Source organism: Euleptes europaea, chromosome 10, assembly GCF_029931775.1.
Source record: "Euleptes europaea isolate rEulEur1 chromosome 10, rEulEur1.hap1, whole genome shotgun sequence".
Lineage (NCBI taxonomy): Eukaryota > Metazoa > Chordata > Lepidosauria > Squamata > Sphaerodactylidae > Euleptes > Euleptes europaea.
This window is the reverse complement of record NC_079321.1, coordinates 49,962,280-49,982,473: the sequence shown is the minus strand read 5'-3', so window position 1 is coordinate 49,982,473 and position 20,194 is coordinate 49,962,280. Positions and strand designations below refer to the sequence as shown.

The following is a 20,194-nucleotide window of genomic DNA, read 5'->3' as shown; positions in this document are numbered from 1 at the left end:
AGAGTAGTCCTGGTTTTTCACTTGCAGTACAGCTTACCATGCTATAAGCTACTCTGTCATGTACTTCATAAGAGTTGGAAAAATATACATAGGACTAGGCAAAAATGCCACAGACAGTGAAGACCCATGTCAGCTCCCAACTGGTAATACGTTAAACAAACCTTTTATTTTAGCAGCATAACTGGAATCATGTTTATTTTTTAAGGTTATGCTTGAATTTGTAGACACTTCTGAGTTCTCTTCATCCAACACTTGTAGTTCTGTAGGCTTCCTGCTTGACAAAGGCTAAATAACAAAATGCAAAAAGTTTGAAAAAAATGAGACCATGGAAAATCCCAGCCACAGAACCCAAACTGAACCCAATCTGTGCTGTTAAACAGGTGAACGTAGTTAGTTGTTCACTGTCATGCATGCATATTTATAGGTTGTCTGCTTTTAAAAGCTCAGGGCAGACTATGAAAGTCTAGGTCATCACTATGTGTTTTAAACATAGGAAAATCATTAACAGATCTTCCAGCCAACATCACATCACAAAGTGGCATGGAGTGGGGGCCTTTAGATTGAGCGATGCTTAAAAAATAAGCCATGCAAGTATCTGTATGGCTTAGTGGCAAGACAGACTCAAGGAGCAGTTTTACAGCCTTGATTCTCTCTTGGTGCTAACTGCACAATTTTATCTTTTTATCCTTCCAAGGATCTCAGCGAGATATTTATATCTTCCTCTACCACTCTGGGCCTTTTCTCATGTAATATTATTAGCACCTACCTTCACATGTGTTCCTATCCTTATTCAAGATCAATGCTCCTTTATCTTCGAAATAAAACATGAGAAAGGGTCCTGAACAGTAGGTCAGTCTTTGCATTTGGCTCATAGATCTGTATCAGTAAAACTGTGCTTACTTCCAAGTTCCTTTTCAGAGATTTCTTTAACAGCTTCTGGCAAACTATGAGCGCATTCCCGACTTCTGAGGACAAAAGTCCTCAGGAGGCCAGGAAGGGGCTGCGCCGGGGTTGGGGGCCCCTGTGCTGGAGCCCGGGCTACTTACGCCATCGTGAGTGGCCCCAATGCCAGCGTGGAGGCCCAGACGCTGGTCTCCTGCGCTGCCGTGGCAACACAGCCCCTGAACGCCAGCTGGGCCCTTTGCCGGCATCTCACCGGTGTAAAGGCCCACACCGGCATCTCAGGGGGTCGTCCGGGGGGGGGGGGGGGCTGCCTGTAGGCAGCCTCCTGTTCCCTTTCGCCATGTTATGCCAGCGGGACAAACAGCGTTGCAGTGCCTGCTTTTTAGCAGGCGCAGCCTCGCTGTTTTCAATGGGGGTGAAAAACCCCATTTGAAAAAGAAAAAGCCTTTTAAAGGCTTTTTTTGAGATTTTGGCAGCCGCAAAACAGCTGAGGTGCCGCAGCAGCACCTCCTCCCTGCCGTCCCCGGCTGCTGACAGCTCATGAATGGGCTGTATATGGGCTGTATGTTACTGCATTTAGTTATTGCATAATTTTATCTCACATTCCTATAAGAAGTTCATATATGGTTCTCACCTCTTCCATTTTATCCTCTTAACAACAATTACTGATGGGATACACAGACCCAGAAATAACTAGGTGTCGCCAAATATTTGGCAATAGTCCTGTCTCTAAAGTCACGATAAAGTTAAATTATGTGCTAAACAGAAATATCATCAATGCACTGTTTATATTGCTATCCCTATAAAGCTATTTATCTATTGTTATATTTGTAATTCTAAAATGATTTATGAATTCTAAGATTTTAAAGCCATATTGTTCACAGTATTTTAATATTTTATGATGTTGTAAATTTTGTTTTTATCTTATGTATGTTTTTAATATCTTAGCATTTTATGATGTTGTAAATTTTGCTTATGTCTTGTGCATGTTGCGCTCAAGATGAGCTTGAAATAAAAGGAAGATGAGCTTGAAATAAAAGGTCAGATGAGCTTGAAATAAAAGGTCAGATGAGCTTGAAATAAAAGGAAAGGAACAATTCTGTGGAGTAGGTTAAACTGAGAAATAAAGTATGACAAGCCAAAGATCACGCAGTAAATTTCCTGGCAACCAGGGATGTCAACCCAGGTAATTTCATTCTTAGTCCAACACTCTAACCACTTTGCTACACCAACTTTCTAAGCCATAAGCTAACATTGTTTTTATATATATATATATATATATATATATATTATCTGCTTGGTACAGAAAGGTGTCACACAACTTTTAAAAATAAACTCATGTATTTTTTAGACATAGAGATATACACTGGTCAATTTCAATAACAAGATGATTTCCAGACAAAAAGTAGCTTTCCACCTCTATTTTGTTTCCTTTTTATTACAACCCGCTGAGTTGTGGATCATTAGCTGCAGGTTGTAAGCACCAAGTAGCTCACCTGGTTTGGTTCCAAGAGCGGCAACCTACTTGAAAAGTGATATAGTGCAGCAGTTTGGAGTACAGTGTAGTGGAAACCTCCAGATCAGATCTCATTTCAGCCAAAAACTCACTCAGTGGCCTAACACAATCATCACCTCATTGTCTCAGGGGAATTACTGACATACCTTCAAGGGTTGTTGTAAGGATTACATAGAATGTTACACCTGATTCAACCATATACTCAAAGTATAAAGTTGCAATTTCACATTTGTGAATGCTTTCAAAGCACTGCTTTCAACTGAACTCAAAACATTTCAAATGCAAATACAGACAGCAACTGTGAATAAAGTTTTGGTTTTTAAGTTCATGTTTAAGGGAGCCTCCCTTAAAAGCTAAACTAGAAAGCCTTGCAGTCATGCTTTAAGATACAAGAACCACTCAACATACACAAAAAACCTTCTCATTTTATAGTATTTTAAGTACTAAATGATGTGTAAAACATAGCTTAAGCGCTTGGAATTATGCAGCATACAGTGTTTCTCAAGTGGAAGGGATTGTATCAGGGAGTACATGGTTTACATGCTTACTACTAATAAAATCAAGGTTCAGGAGTTTCCCAAAAGTGTGGACTATGACTTCACTGGAAACACTGAACGGGAGTGCCCTCCTTGCTGAAGGCTATTCAACTGATGCTAAACTGAAGTCAAGCCAGGAGATGAGAGGTGGTGAGTAGGAGCCAAGAAGTCCAATAACTGAGATGGGAGCAAAGCTGTATGAAGTGGGGGCATGTTTAATAGACTGAGAGGGGGGATGCAAGTGGTTCAGAGATGCAGGAGCCAATCAGGTTGCCCAGTTAGCGAAGAGGCCAGAATGAGGAGTTCATGCATGGCAAATCTATTAAGTGAGAAAGAAGCGGGGCACAGTTACATGCAGTTTGAGAAACACTACATAACAAAGGAGTTCTGTGATCAGGATTCTTGACATTTTATTTAAAACCAGGTGGGCAAGGTGAGGAAGAGGCCTCAATCCGGACAGTCAAGGCTTGGAGCAGGGAAAGTTCCTGTGTAAAGAAACCACCATTTCCCTGCTAGCCTTACCCGGGAAGGCAGTGGATCATCTGGTGGTCTGCCCAAATCTCTTTGGGTTTACAAATCAGGATCAAGTTATCAGCATTGGCCCACATACCTGGCTGCTACACAGGCAGACATAGAATGGATGCTAGTGTCTTGTTCATGGATATCTTTGATAAAGTCTGTGCCTTTTACAACTTCTTGTAATATTTCTCAAATTTATTCCTCCATGGAATTCTTCCATGCAGGAAAATATTTGATGAGAGATTAAGCATACAGTATCGGATCCAATGGCGGTCCTGGGCAAGTATAATAGCACTTCTATTGGCAGAGAAAACACTATTTGTACGGATTCCCTCCTCCATTACAGAACCTCATTTTGCAGCCATGTTGAACGTGAGGCTAATTCCTGATTCCCAGGAACTGAATTGGGGCAGGGCAGGGGGAGAGTAATAGGATTCAATAGAAGGGGAATGTAGGAAAATCCCATTCTATGCACTTTATTCTGCTTATAGGAGACTACAGCCTGGGTCCAAAAGTATCAAGGTTATTTAAGTGGCATTTTTAAACAAATCAAACATGTTGATTCCATGGAAGGGATGCATATTTAAAATATAGAGGGAAACCAACTTTTAAGTTCATAGCTCTTACACCACAAGTAGTCAAAAATTAAGGCGCATGAATAGATGTAGTTATTTTGTAAGCATTTTTACTCATTTAATGTTTAGCTACTTTGGATCTTGGTGTTACTAAATTTCTGATTTTCCTAAATAATCCAATATTCCACACCCAAACAATCTTAACTACAACTGTTAATAAGACAAACAAACATTGAAACTACCTTCAGGCCTTCTGGATAATACAAAGCCTTCCTATTAGGTTTTGATTCATGCAGAGGTGAGTTGATCAAATTGGTGTCTTTGGAAACTGGTATTTGCCTAATTTATCAAAACAATAATAAGTTATAACAAAGCCAAAAAGGTTATTTAGTTTTACATCAGCACCATGTGCTAAAACATTTCAAAAAATAATAATAACCACATTCAGATAACATGGGGAAAAGGCTATATACCAGTAAATATGGTTTTTAAAAATATTTTATGGAATACTGGAATATAATTTTCATTTAACATTGTTCAGAGTTAAAAAGAAAAAAAAACCTCAAACAGCATACAACAAAGAACACACTAATAAGAAGATATAAGAAAAACTAGTAAAAACTCTTTAGTGACTTGTATGATGGGAGGGGCATAAAAGATCTGTCAGATGAACAGCCACTTTGCATAAAGTACTCGAAACAAAGCTCCCCAAATACATTCAACGAAAACATACTGCTTGTCCTATTGGCCAGAAGGTGTCCCAAAACCTTGCTAGATTTGTTTGTGTAAGAGATGGTGCAACCTCAGTTGGCCTATGCAGGGCTGGCTGACAGGATTCAGAATATTTTTTTAGGTTTTACTTAAATAAATTGCTAACAGGTAAATTAAAGTGGGGGGGAAGGTAGCATAGTATAGCCTGATCTCATCAGATCTTGGAAGTTAAGTACTACCTCGTTAGTACTTGGAAGGGAGACCACCAAGGAAGACTGCAGAAGAAGGCAACAGAAACCACTTGCCTTGAAAGACCCTTGCTGGAGTTGCCATAAATCAGCTGCGACTTCACAGCACTTTACACATACACACACACACACACAAATTAAAGTAGCCCTGACCTGGATGGCCCAGGATAGCCTGATCTTGTCAGATCTCAGAAGCTAAGCTGGGTCAGCCCTGGTTAGTATGGGGATGGGAGAACACCAACGAAGTCCAGGGTTGCGAAGCAGAGGCAGGCACTGGCAAACCACCTCTGTTCATCTCTTGCCTTGAAAACCCTATGGGTTGCCATAAGTCCGCCGCTACTTGATGGCACTTTCCACCACCAAATTGAAGCAACAAAACTTTTTAACATCACTGTACAAAGTTTCAAGTACTACTTCTGCAGTATAAGCATAAAGTGGGAGTCCCCAACATGGTGCCCAACACCTTTCCTAGCACCAAGTGTTTTTAGAAACTGGGTGGGGCTTTTGCCAAGCAAGGATTCTGATTGGCTGTACAAATTTTTTAAAATGTTGCTTTGGCGGCAGCTGCCACCACAACACAAGGATCTTCACTGTGTGACTGAAGGTAAGCTGCGGCAGCCATTTTGTGGCCCCATGCCATGTCAGAATTACAAAGGTACCCTCGGGCTGAAAAAGGTTGGGGACCCCTGGCACAAAGAATAATTAACTTCTGCTGAGCATTTTGAACAAATCATTTGGTTTTTTTTACATTTTAATGCTGCCTTTCATCCTAATCAGGCTGCACAAGGCAGTGAACACAAAAAAATCAAAACATTTAAACCGTTAAAATATATAAATCAATTAAAACCACACAAACAAATAACCCTAGAAAGAAGGCCAATAACTCTTATTGGTGGTATTACAGATGAAACTAAAACGTCGTCTTCACCTGTTGGTGAAAAGACAGTGAAAGAGGGAGACAGACGAGGGAGACAATTTTGTGGGAGTGGACTACTACAAAACTCAACAGAACCCTACTCCTTCTTCCAGCTGTTCTTTGGGTATGTGTAGATTGTAGTATGCTAGCCAGTACATACAATAGGAGGCCAGTGTGCACCTCCCAGATTCTGAACCACCTATACTCCTCCACACATCAAAGGACACCGGACAGCAACTTGCTCGTACTCCAAAAAGGCAGTATTCCAAATATTTCTATTCTATTACACCAAGCTACCAATAGAAGCAACAGAAATACAAGTATTTTTCACTAACTTTAACTTACCTCTTTATGACATTAGTCATGTAAGAAATATCTGTCTTCACTGAATCATCTGTATCATCATCATCATCTTCATCATCATTTACTAATCCAATAGGAACTCTCCCAAAAGGACACATCTAAACAATAAACATAAAGGAATTTAACGGATGCACAAATAACAAGCATGTAATACATAAATGTAGATAAGTCTACCTGGTTAGATTGGTTTAATAGCTTCAAGGGTTTGCGTTCACCCAGGACAAATTCAGCCTGCTGAGGAGACTCATGTTTCTGCCTGAAAAGAAAAAGGTGGGATATTCTATGTCTGCCAGCAGTTAGAAATGGAATCTAAATAATTCAATGGGTGTTTTATATAACTCACCCCAGACAAACATTGGGGCCACTGCCAATGATCTCCCCAGAATCAATGGTTTTCTTCCTATTCAGGAAACTTCCAGGTATGTTTTGTGAACATGGTGCTGTAATTAAGTAATTTATGAAGAGAAAATTAAAACTTAGCTATGACAATATTTTACCAAAAGCAAAAATGGAAAAAATTGAGAGACCTAACAGTCTAAAACGTTGATTAAAATGAAACTGCTCAAACTAGGTTTTAATTTAATAAGATATAGTTCATACCACTAGTCATGAAAGCTTCTTTTTAAAAGTTTATTCTCCATTTTTAGCAAGGATTAGATTTTATTTTTTAATTTTTTTAAATACTTTATTAAACTAAATAAAATTAAAGGTCTAGAACACAAATTACTAAATACATCAACATAAAAATATACAAGTTCGAACTAACTGTGCATTCTAGACAAAAAAATTCAATTTTTCAAACTTTTCGGACTTTTGGCCATGGAAAAGATAAGTTAGTTTACTCAGATGAATACACTCTGTCAGCTTCTCCAGCCACTCCTCCTCCTTCGGGATTATATTTTTCTTCCAATCTTGGGCAAGTATTAACCTTGCCGATTTTACTGCATTAACCACAAACTCATGGACTTTTTCCGGAAGGAAATCCATGCAATTCAACAATGAAACCTTAGGGGATAACGGTTACTCTTTCTTTATACCTTGTGAGATCACCGTAGCAATCATATTCCAGAATTCTACCACTCTGCTGCATTTCCACCATAAATGTCCATCTTTTAAATTAATTGGGTTGTTTTATGGTTTTATATATTTTACAGTTTTATTGTTATATTGGAAATTTTAATGTTGTAACTCGCCCTGAGCCCGGCCTGGTCGGAGGAGGGCGGGCTAGAAATATGAAAATAAATAAATAAAATAAATGTATAAAATTTGCATTAGCTGCTCCACATATCCCCTTTAGCCCCTTCATAAATGTTCGCCAATTTAGAGGGTGACAGGTGCCATTGGAACAATTTTTATTAAATTTTCTTTGGCAGAGATGTTAACAGGAAAAGTTAAGCCACTTTTTAACACGAATGCCCAAACCTCTGGATTTTCTGGAGCTCTCAGATCTTTTGTCCAGAGCTTTGAATTTTTTTCCAGCCATTTACTCCTAACCTGCAATAGCCAGTCATAAATATTACAGAGTATATAATTTTCATCAGCTAATGCTAATTTTTCAAAATCTGTCAGTTGGGTTCTTATTTCCTCTTTACTTAGCAGCATTTGTAAGAAACTTTTAATCTGTAGATACTGGCACCAAGAAATTATGCTAGATAGGGAAAGACTTCAGAACTATACAAAATAGGTAAAATTAAAACATATCTGCATAGTTTATACTGGTTAAAGAAATTAATTTTTTCATGACAACATTTTCATTGCTTGTATACAGAATTCTACAATTGTAGCAATACATACATCTTTCCCTCTGCGGCATCTCTCCTTTGCCTTGTTTGAGAAAATAAGGGCAAGGTAGCAAACAGAGGGGACAAAACCTAACTTCCCCATTCTGGTATCATGTTCTCCAGCCAGGAAATGGCTCAGAAAGGAACAAAGTATGCCAATGAAATGAATTCCCTCTTTTCCAATTAATGGAGCCCTTGTTTCTCCTTCCTTTCATCATCATATACCAGAGCACTGGGAGAGGAGGAAGGTACACCTTGACATAAGCAGGATATCTTTGAATGCAATGCATATTAAATATGTAATTCACACTGCTCAGGGCCGAATTGGCCTTGTGAACAGTATCATTAAAGTAAAGTAAATATGTAATTCACAGTGCAATCCTAAACAGAATTTCATCCTTCTAAGCCCACTGAAGTCAATGTGCTTAGAAGGGTGCCACTCTGCTAACGATGGCATGTAGACATTTATGCATAACAAAAGCTCAAATCAGCATTAAATTATCCTTTAGTAAAGCCATTAAATGTGCTAGCCTTTCCCTTCAAAATTAGTACGATCAAGGTATGTATTTCAAATTGCGTATTTCAAACTGCAGGGAAGGTTCAGAGCCTACATTACAATGTAATTTGGCATACAGAAGAAGGCTTGCATAGCACTGCTGAAGTTTGCACCCTCAAGATTAATTAACCCTCAAGATTCAATCCAAGAAACTATAATGGTTATAAAGCGAGAGAGTTCTCTTAAAGACTTACCTGCCAAATTCTCTTTCTCTTCTTCCGAGAGCAGCTGCTTTTTTTGCAAACTTAAGTTTTTCAGAGCAATTTCCAACATTTCTGGGGGAACTGCCAAGCATTCTACAGCTTTTTCAAGGAGCTGTTTACACTTTTTAATATTTCCTAGTACAGAATAAAATATGCTTACAGACCAAGCATAATGTAAGACATTAAAGAAATCATTTGCATAATTTATTACATATGCATAAGCATTTGAAGGCAAACAACAAGATTTGGGTGTTCATGTAGATTTTTTGGAAATTACAAAAGGGCATATGTCTTCTCCATCCACAAACTTACATATTATGAACTCATGGGGGGGGGGAGAAACAATACTGAACACAGATACCACGTTAGTACTGGAAAAGGAATAAAAGCAGTCAGAAAAACAATGCAGTGTCTCTGAACGCTGCCTCTGAAAACTAAATGCAGTGTCATCCTTTTTGATATGTTGGCACACAAACATTTGCCAGTACCCATAGGCTCTAGCAGAAATTAACTTCGCTCAGGAGCAAAAGACAATCTCTGATTCTTAATAACACGAATTTCTTATTATCCTAATGTCATGCTGCAGATCTAGGAGAATCTGCATCACTTATTGATATTTTAAAACTCCAGATAAATCAGGAACTTTTCCAAAGAGTTCACTGCAACAGTTCTACAAAAGAACATACTGTTGAACGCTATGTTGAAACAGCAATTACTCGACAAACTTTTTTGGAGTGTGAAATCTTGTGAAAAGCAAAATGCAACACTAGATCAGTATCAGCACAGCTACCACAAATGTTCTTGCCTATTTATTTATATATTTATTTTATTGCACCTTTGCCCCGCCCTCCCCAGCCTGAAGACTATGTTGCTACTTCGTATAATCATTGTATTGTTTTTCTTGTGCAAGGCTTCGATTTCTCAGTGCCTCCTTCCATGCCAGATAATTCCACACTCAATTATTTAAGCCACCAATAGCTGCAACAGTCTTATTCCATATTGCTCAAAATGTAGTAACTACAACATCAACATGATGTGTCAGAAACTATTTGTCCATTTCATTCTTTCACTTGCAGCAATACCACCACTTGGGAAAGCCAAAACATATTTGCCACCATGACCTTCTTAGAGACCCAAGAAAGAATACCCAGGATAACAGAACTGGCAAGAATACTAGACCGTTCATCTGCAAAGTAAACTTTGTAAGTTAGACATGTTCAATCATGTTCATCAAATCCTACTCACCAGAGATCTTTCCACCCACAACTGTGGAACAGCAAGTGGTAAGAAGTTCCATGGGAAATTTGTGGTGCAATATTGAGTATGAAAATCTTTAATCCAAAATCGTAATTTACATTGCCCAGCTTACAACAGATGCAGGGATGGGGAGACAAATAACCAACATTTTTTCAGTAAAACATTTATTACTCCATTATAAATGGTTGTACTGCTGGCATTCCCTGATCAAATTAAAGGTAATTTATGCTGTTTAATGTGAATTGATTTAAAATCAGTTAAGTTGGTATATGCAAAAAACTCATTAAAATGTTTTTATACACATTGTGGGCCAATATATCCCAACAAAACAGCTGCAAATAAGTTGATAGGACCTTAACCATATTGTACTGCCACCAGATTAATTGTACATAATGCAGGTGTTGAGGGTGGGTCAGTTATTCTGCATCAAATCAACAAAATTTTGCACACAAAGAAATCTGTTGAAATTTTGCACACCAACTTTCCCACAGGAAACCACTTGACTCTTCCACACCATATGACAGATGACAGAATACAGACTGACAGCTTCCCCCCCATCAAGTCACAGCTGATGTATAGCAACCCCACAGGGCAAGAGACATTGGGAGGTGGTTTGCCATTGCCTGCCTCTGCATCACAACCCTGGTATTTCCTGGAGGTTTCCCATCCAAATACTAGCCAGAGTTGACCCTGCTTAGCTTCTGAGATCTGATGAGATCAGGCTAGCCTGGGGCTATCCAGAACACTATCACCTTACCACATGGGAAATACTGACTTCTTAAAATGCTAATACAGACAGATGTGGCTGGTTCTGCAATATTCCATCACTGTAGGCACTCATTCTGTTCTTACAGGGTGAAGACAATCTGTCTACCTCTGCATGCACTGTTGCATTACTTTCTAGTGTATAAACAGTTGGCTAGATACCAAATTAGAACAGGCTCCTACTGTGTATAACTTAGTCACAAACATTCCATATGAGTGTCTACTGAGGTGAACTTTGGTGGGGGGTGGGCTGTTAAATGGATCATCCATTGTGTATGAGCACATGCCTGCCATGAAATGGGGGGAAAAAACTCCCTCAAAGATTCACTTTACAAATTAATATCAAGCTTAAGCATACATACAGCTATCCCACCAATCATTTCATCACATAACCATTAAAAACTTAAGATATCGGAGCAGAGTTTTTGAGTAAAGGAAAAAAAACCTCAAACATATTGATGGAAATGTAAAACACAAATCACCATGAACATGCATTATGAAATCTGAAAACTGCCCAGAAAAAGCAGAGAAAACAAACCTTTCCTTAAAACATGACACTAGCCACAAAACTCTTCAGCTCAGGAAATTACCTTCTTCCCCACTCGTGATCAGTCAGAAAGTACTGCTATACACAACCACCAAACTTGACAAAAAGCCTTAATACTTGGTAAAGGCCCCAAGCATTATCACACATTACAATGCATGCATTATACAACCTTTGAAATAATACAAATAACCAAACAGCAACATGATAAAAATCTTACTGCTTAATTGAAGGGGGAAATGATAAACCTCAAAAAATACTAACCTACTATAACTAAGCATTTGCTAAAATGCTCCAAGTTATACATTTTAAATATATATTTTGCATGAGGCAAACAACACTGCAGATCTGGCTATACAACTCTGCAGGTTTGTTCTCACTCACAACTATTTCCGGTTTGGTAAGGACTTATACCTTCAAATCAATGGCACTGCCATGGGCACTCGCATGGCTCCACAATATGCCAACATTTTCATGGCAGATCTAGAACAACATTTTCTGAACTCATACCCACTGGCACCTCTCCTTTACTCGAGATTCATGGTGACATTTTCTTTGTCTGGACTCATGGCAAAGAAGCCCTTGAAAGATTTCACCAGGCTTTCAACAACTTCCACCCCACCATCAATCTAACTATGAATTACTCCGAACAAGAAATCAACTTCCTAGACACCACAGTACGGATCCACGGGGGACACACAAGCACCACATTGTACCGGAAACCGATGGATCGACAAATGTATCTACATGCGTCCAGCCACCACCCCAACCATATCAGACAATCCACTGCCTATAGCCAAGCCCTACGCTATAGTCGCATCTGCTCCAATCCTTCAGACAGAGAAACACACTTGAGAGACCTACAGCAAACATTTTTGCAACTACAATATCCTGCTGATATGGTGAGAAAGATGATTGAGAAGGCCAGAATGATACCCAGGCACATCTTACTACAAGATAAGCCCGGAGAGAATGACAACGGAACACCTCTGGTTGTCACTTATAGCTCCCAACTAAAACCAGTCCAACGTATTATTAAGGACCTACAACCAATGCTGGATTGTGACACTTCCCTCGCTGAAGCACTGGGGGGGGCGTCCCTTTCTTGCTTACAGACAGCCAGCTAACCTAAAAAAACTTCTCATCCATGATGATAAACTACTTAACAGGAACATGGACTCTAGCACCAAGGCCTGCTACAAACCAAGGTGCCAACTTTGCCCTCATATAGATTCTAGGAACATCATCTCTGGACCCACCAATGTCAGCCATACTATCTCAGGTTCATACCCCTGCTCATCTTCTAATGTGATTTATGCCATCACATGCCAGCAATGCCCTTCCACAACCTACATTGGACAAATAGGTCAGTCTCTTAGACAAAGATTAAATGGACATAAGTCTGACATCAGAAACCACAATATTCAAAAACCAGTGGGAGAACATTTCAACCTTCCAGGACATTCTTTTGCAGATTTAAGAGTAGCGGATTTCAAAGGGAGATTGGAAAGAGAAACTGCTGAATTACAGTTGATATTCAAACTAAAGACAATGCATTTACCTGGACTGAATAAAGACCTTGCATTCATGGCTCATTACCAATGCTGATTTCTCCACACCCATCTCTCCCCTGGACATCACAGACTCTTCTGCATACCACACCTAATCCCAGCATGCCTGCTATTCACATTTACATACTGTTAACATTTACATACTAATGCTTGTCTGAATTCACTCTCCTCTACTTAAAGACAGATGGATTCACATTCTAACTGTATCTGAAGAAGTGAGCTGTGGCTCACGAAAGCTCATACCCTACCAGAAAATATTTTTGTTAGTCTTTAAGGTGCTACTGGACTCTTGCCCTTTTCTACTACTGCAGACAGACTAACACGGCTACCCACTGTGAATCATTTTTTCTTACTTACTGATCATTTTTTTAGGTTGGCTCTAGCAATTGGTAAGTGGGAGGTGCCGACAGGCATAGATCTTCCCAGCTTTCCCCTGCCCCTAGTGGTCCTTTCTGACCCAGGGAAAGTTATACCCAGTCATGAAACTGACCTAGAGAAACAGCCATGCTGGTCAAAAGGTTGCAGTAGGGAAGAGGGTGAAAGCACTCCCTCGTGCACAGAGTGTAGCCTTTTGACTCATGTGGCTATTATTCTGGGTGAGTCCCACGACCCTAGGCATAAACTTCCCTATGGTAGGAAAGGACTATCAGAGGAGGGGAAAGCTGAGAAGATCCACAGTCCTTGTGCTGGATCTAACCCAAGGTACTGAAGTACCAGCAATATGGCAACAAACACATTTGCAATAAACAAAGCTTCCAGCTTCTGAGGTATGATTTAGAGTCAAGAAGGGACCCGACTGGTGCCCTTCACAGTGTTTTGTAATTCTACTGTAAGTGGCATTCATATAGACTGCAAGCACTATAAATCCCATCTCACACCAATGACAGTTACAATGACTATATACTGTGCTTAATGTTGTTGCAAAATTGATACACAGCAGACTTTTGACATTTGCACGAGTCCCAGCTGGATACACTTCCTCCACACATTGGCATAGGGCTGACAAACCAGCGATCATGCAAAAGCAGGGGGTGGGGCCTGAACATTGGCACGTACTCTTCACAAAACACAGAGGTTAGATTCTCAAGGCTGGCTGCATCACATGGTCCGACCACAGACCGTGAATAAGTAACATTACAAGTCATAAATCTGCAAGTGGTGAAAATCTACTGTGTTAACGTTACACAAATTAAAGAGTATACTATGGTGTTTGATATGTGACATGTGCCGTTGTGTTTAATTAGGCATAATCAAAATGCCTAAATGTGACAGCTGTGTCACAAAACTAGGAAAATCTCTGAAATAATGTAGATATTCATTGTCATTTGTCATAAAGCAGCACTCAAATAAAATACTTCCATATGTACATATAATAACAAGAACTCTTTGGGCAATAGCAAGCTTTCCTATGAATATAACAACTAAAATTATGGAGCAAATTCTCTTAATTGCCACAGTAGTAACATACAAATGTGGCACTTTTCTTGTTTTTCTAGTGACGCTTTTCTTTCTTTGGTTTTTCAAAAGTTTGGCTTTCTGAGGAATATTATGCCAATGCTAGGGAAGTTAGTGCCCTGACCTGGATAGCCCAAGCTATCATGATCTCGTCAGATCTCAGAAGCTAAGCAGGGTCAACCTTGACAAGTATTTAGATGGGAGACCTCCAAGGAATTCCAGGGTCGTGATGCAGAGGAAGGCAATGGCAAACCACCTCCCAACGTCTCCTGCCCTGAAACCCCACCAGAGGTTAGTATTGCCATAATATGCCAAAACTACATTTTTTATAGAAGGCATATAGCTCATACTGGAAAAGCCATTCTAAATTTAAAAGTAAACAGATTTTTACAAACCTTGTGAGAGTTCAAACTGGGCAAAAGCTACATGCACAAAAGCAAATTTCTTGCAGTTCAGTCTAGCAAGATGAAACTGGTCACGTGCCTCTTCTGGGTCTTGAATACTGCAAAGGATAATACTGACTTCAGTTGGAAATAGTAGTATTTAAGGGTACAGAAAAGGCCATACAACTGGACAGCAAAATGTATTACAGGAGGAAACTTTATACCCGCCTCTACCATTATAACTCTCCCCATCAGTGATCTAATCTTTATACAAAATCTTCTCAAGAGATACCAAGAAATCATCTGTCCAAAAATAACGCAGACACTTTTATTTGTTTAAAATAATCAGCAAAGGTCTGTTGTCATTATTTTTCTCTATCCTACAGTATTGAAAGGGGCACCCTTATAAGTTTCTATTGGACAGATAATAAGAGTACCGACCCACCCCCCATTCTGCAGACATACTATGTGGTCATCTGGCAACCCTAGGGGCTGGTTTCAAAAGGAAAGTAAGCAGGAGCAAGACCAAGTAGATTAGAGCATGAAGTAGTTTGATTGACTGATCAGCTCATGCACATATAGTGACCACAATGACTTTGCTCAATGTTATCTGAAAAGTTTTCCTAAGGACAGTAATTTTGTAGCAAGCCACCCTTAGGCTTTTGAAATCCAGAAATCTATTCACTGGAAGTAAATATATACAATATTTTCTCAGCGTAACAGCCTGAGCAGTTTGCATCTCAGCAAGAAAGGTGGACTGTGGACTATAAACCAAGTAAATATTCACCTGTCTGCCACCTCAGAAACTGTCTGACATTCAGTTTCAACTTGTTATCAAAAGCTATTTGGTAGCAAATGCAAGATTTTTTTTTTGTTGATATATATATGTACATTTACTTATGTGGGAGAGAACTGGATTATGGAAGTTGCTTCTTTCACTAACCAGAAGAAAAGTTGGTAATTAGAACAGGGTTAGCAATTAATCTAAAACAATTCAGTCAAAACAAATAATTCAATTTGTTATGGTCCAAGATCACCAACATTAGATTACCTTATACCTGGCATGGGAGGTGCCACGTCATGATGACACTTTCTACAAGAGCCACATGCTTAGCTAGTTTGGAAAAAAAATCACCATAAAAACTGGACTACCTAAAATTATTTTATGGCTGCAAAAACTCAGTTTATCAATAGTGCAAGTTCTAGATAAATTAAACAAATGCATGAACCGTGTCTTGTGATGCCTACAAATTCATATATCGCATTCACGTCAGTTCTCTGATACTTACGCTTTCAATTCTGCAAATCTCACCAGGATGCGAGCATAACTTTCATCCTGGCTATGCTGTTCTGCAGACAATGCTGCAATTGCTTGACTGTAACGGCCAATTAATCTATTCAATAAGTCAATGTCAGTCTGAGGAATATCCTTTTTTTCCAGTTTAAGTAAAAAACTCAACCAATCTTCAGGATGATTTGCAGTCATCATAATCTGATTAACAGTTCCAGAATTATCTAAGAAAACAAGAGAAAGGCACTCTTAATATTTAGTTAAACAGAGCAGAAATATTGGTCCCACTCTTAATAGACTACAATCCAACACAGAATCACTCCAGTCTAAAACCCTTGAAATGAATGGCCTTAGAATGGAGTGACTATGTAATAGCTAGTCAGGGAAAGCACTCTAAATTTATTTTGGTTTCAGAATCCGCACCTTCTGACCTCATGTTCCTCCAATGGAAAAATAGGACATTTCACTACCCCCACCTTGGGAAATATTTTATCTTTCAGAATGAGTTAGGTGCTTTTTGAAGCAACATTTTTAGTATTGCTTCAGCTGCCTTTTATTTAAAAGGCCTTTGAATAACTATGCAAGACAGTCTGCAAGTACTACTTAAGTACAACACCAACACACACGTACAACTTTTAGATCTTCTAGACAGCTTTCGGTGTCATAGCAGGATAACTAAGCCCACTGATAAACAAATGTGGCAGTACTTTGCCTAGTATCTTTAATACAAAATTGATGGTTTTTCTATTTAACTTCTTTTTTCTTCTTTTTCCAATTGGCACAAACTAAGACAGGCTTACTGCAACTTGCTCTACTTGGGGCTGCCCTTGAAGAGTGTCTGGAGACTACAGTTGGTTCAGAAAGCTGCTGCGAGAATGTCTGGAGTAGATTGTAAGGGACCATATCTCTCCAATCTTGATCCGTCTGGTCTGGATTCCAGAATACAGATCCAATTCAATATGCTGGCACTGAACTTTAAACCTGTGTACATCTTGGGACCTGCACACCTTAAGAACTATCTACTCATCCCATTAGGGTCATCTTTGGGAACCCTGTTTCAGGTGCCCGCATCATCTGAAGCTAGATGGGAGGCAACCCAGGGAAGGGCCTTCTTGGTCATGGCACCAAAATTTTGAAATTCCCTCACTAGTGACCTTGTCTATCTCCCTCAATTTGTCTTCTGCCAGCAGGTTAAGATTTTTGTTTTATCTGGTGTATACTTATTGACTCCACGGTTATTTTTAATAGTATATGTATTATTTTATGTATGTATTGTTTTTAAAAGTTGATTTTAATGTCTTTTTAATTGTTCGGCATCTTGAGGGCCCTAATTGGGCAGAAATGCAGCATTTAAATGCCTTAATACAACAATTATGCACTATGAATGTTTTGGTGTTTTTCTTCAGCTTTATTCTAATTTTCGATATTAACCATTCATGGTCTGCACCACGGTTAGTTCCTGGTGTTGATATAGCAAACAGAATTGAGCTTCTCCAACTTCTGCTTCCAATTATGTAATCTATTTTATTTTTATACTGGCCATCTGGTGATGCCCAATCGTCTAGTTGGTTGCCTTAAACATGTGTTTGCAATGAACAAATTGTTGTCTTCACAGAATTCTATGGGTCGCTCTACTGCTTCATTTTGTGCTCCTAGCCCAAATCTGCCGACAATATTTGATTCTGGTTTGGTTCCTACTTTTGCATTCCGGTCACCTATGATTATCAGTACATCTTTAAGGTTTAGGTGTGTGATCAAATTCTTCCTGGACACTTGCATAACAGCTTTTGATTTCTTTCTCATCAGCATCTGTAGTTGGGGCATAAACTTGAATGATGGTACAGAAAGTTAAAATCCTATGAGCACACAGCTTGAGTAAACACCACTAAACTTAATGGGACTTATTTCCAATTAAATATGCACAGGATTGTGCCTGTTCCCAAGTGTGAAAGTAACAATGAAAGTGCTGGTGATGAATTCTAGACATTTTGCACACAAGGTTAAATAAAACGTTTTACACTTCAACAAGCTTTTCACTGATTCTGGAATTTTTTAGAACTCTCTACTTCTAGCAACGTAATATAACTTCTAACAATAACATCAGAAAAGTACATTGTACCAGGTCAGTTTCTTGCTTTCCCCTCAATGCAAAATTAGCCAACAGAATTAAGTACAATTTCCATCCTGGGCACATTTTTGAGAACGTGTTTATAAAAAGCACTATGGCATCTTAAAAGATTCAATTTGTTATGATAGCTTTTGTGAGCTAGCCCACAGCCCACTTTTCCAAGTGCATGAATATCCTTACTTGGCTGAAATGTATACACACAGGTACAAACAAAAGAAGGGCGGGAAGAGAAAGATGCAATTACGGAATGAGAAGATCAGGTAACGCAAGGGGAAGGTGTGTTAAATTACTATGCCCAGCCAATCTGAAAACATGATTCATACTTCGTTTTCATGCAAGATTCTCAAACAAGATTTTCATAAGCGTTATGCATAGCTATGTAACACTTGTCTCTAGGTTTGCTTGACAATCTAATTTTATAAATGCCACTTCCCCCTACCCTTTCTTTTGTTTGTACCATTATGGATATATATTTTTTCAACTCAATGCATCTGACAAAGTGGGCTCTAGCTCACAAAAGCCTATGCCAAAAACACACGTGTTTATTCTTCAAGGTGCCACACGATTGATCACAGTTTAGACTTTGAGACATGGTTATCCCTTTGGAATCTGTCTGTTATGAAAGCTTCCCCTTATTAGTTATGAGAATGCTAACAGAGACAACTCCCTTGCCAAATGATCAACAAGGGCACTCTGATAACTAGAATGGGGTGGGGGATTCACCTTACCTGCAAGATCTGAGAGCTTAAGTCCCTATAGTAACTACACTCACTAGAGTGACAGAGGAACATATGAGACTTTTGTTCTGTGTTAAGGCAGCAAAAAGCAAAGAGAAATACCAAAGGATAGCTCTGCAAAATTACAGAACTCTTTGTTCATTTCAGGCTCAATGAAACAATTTAAGCAAAATGTTACAAAACACACACAGATGGGGGGGAAAAGTAAAGGTAAAGGTCCCCTGTGCAAGTACCAGGTCATTCCTGACCCATGGGGTGTTGTCACATCCCGACGTTTACTAGGCAGACTTTGTTTTAAGGGGTGGTTTCTAGTGCCTTCCCCAGTCATCTTCCCTTTACCCCCAGCAAGCTGGGTGCACAGATGAAACTCCTCTAAAAAGCCATGTTACAGAAGATGGCCTTATAGAATTGATTAGTATGCAATGTCAAGACATTGTTTGGCATAACATGAGTGAACTGTTTGCCAGTTCAAACATAGTAGGAAACTCTATGGTAGTACTGGTCCTCCAAACCAGAGTTGTAAAACTTAATCAAACAATGGGTTTCAATTCTGGTTTGGATGGCAGTCTATGAGTTTTCCAGTTTGGACAGCAATCTATGGCCTTACCACAAACCAAGGGAGAGTTAGTTTGTGACGAAAAAAAAGGAGCATGTTGAGACCGAGGCTGATTTATATAACAAACATTATTTGTTTATACATCTGAAGTGTTCCATGAAGGTGTAATCAGATTTATTTTTGTATTTAATAAAAGTAAATGTAACTAATTCACTATTTCACCTTGAAATTTTAGCCATAGATAAGCAGTAACTACGTACTGTTCATGTCAAATCACTAACTTAGTTCACAAATATACAAAACAAAATATTACGTACCTGTTGTATCAGCTGATACTTTGGTAAAATTAAGCTCATCTGTAACGGTGTCCTCATTTTTATATTTGCTTTTCAAGTCTCTAACTCTGCTCATAATAGAAGCGACAAACAGTTCTCTTTCACTCAGTTCATCTTCCTCCATCTTGAAAGAGAGAATAGAAAAAAATAAGGTTTAAGACAGTTTTCTCCTGCAAAGTCATTAAATTTGTACCGTATCTAACAGCTCTGAGAGAAAAAAGTAACCCGTCTTCAGTACTTTGCTCTAATTTCAAACTGCAATGAAAACACATGAAAAAACAGTATTAAGTAGACTTGGGTTTTTCTTAATGCTATTTTTAGGTGCTTTAATTTGCCTAAAAGGAT

General features: G+C 38.9%; 1 protein-coding gene across 1 annotated transcript in view; it reads right to left on the bottom strand.

Moving 5' to 3' along the window:
• The window catches only part of TTK (TTK protein kinase), a 40,989-nt gene extending 21,010 nt beyond the window's left edge, over positions 1–19,979 (bottom strand). Inside the window, exons 1-9 of the mRNA XM_056856282.1 lie at positions 19,832–19,979; positions 16,092–16,317; positions 14,815–14,921; positions 8,819–8,962; positions 6,631–6,727; positions 6,462–6,543; positions 6,270–6,385; positions 4,292–4,388; positions 162–285 (exon numbers count right to left, since the gene is read on the bottom strand). Of these exons, the coding sequence (XP_056712260.1) occupies positions 162–285; positions 4,292–4,388; positions 6,270–6,385; positions 6,462–6,543; positions 6,631–6,727; positions 8,819–8,962; positions 14,815–14,921; positions 16,092–16,317; positions 19,832–19,973 (1,135 nt within the window). The 5' untranslated portion in view covers positions 19,974–19,979. The remainder of the gene's footprint in view (positions 1–161; positions 286–4,291; positions 4,389–6,269; positions 6,386–6,461; positions 6,544–6,630; positions 6,728–8,818; positions 8,963–14,814; positions 14,922–16,091; positions 16,318–19,831) is intronic.
• Between the last annotated feature and the right edge of the window lie 215 nt (positions 19,980–20,194).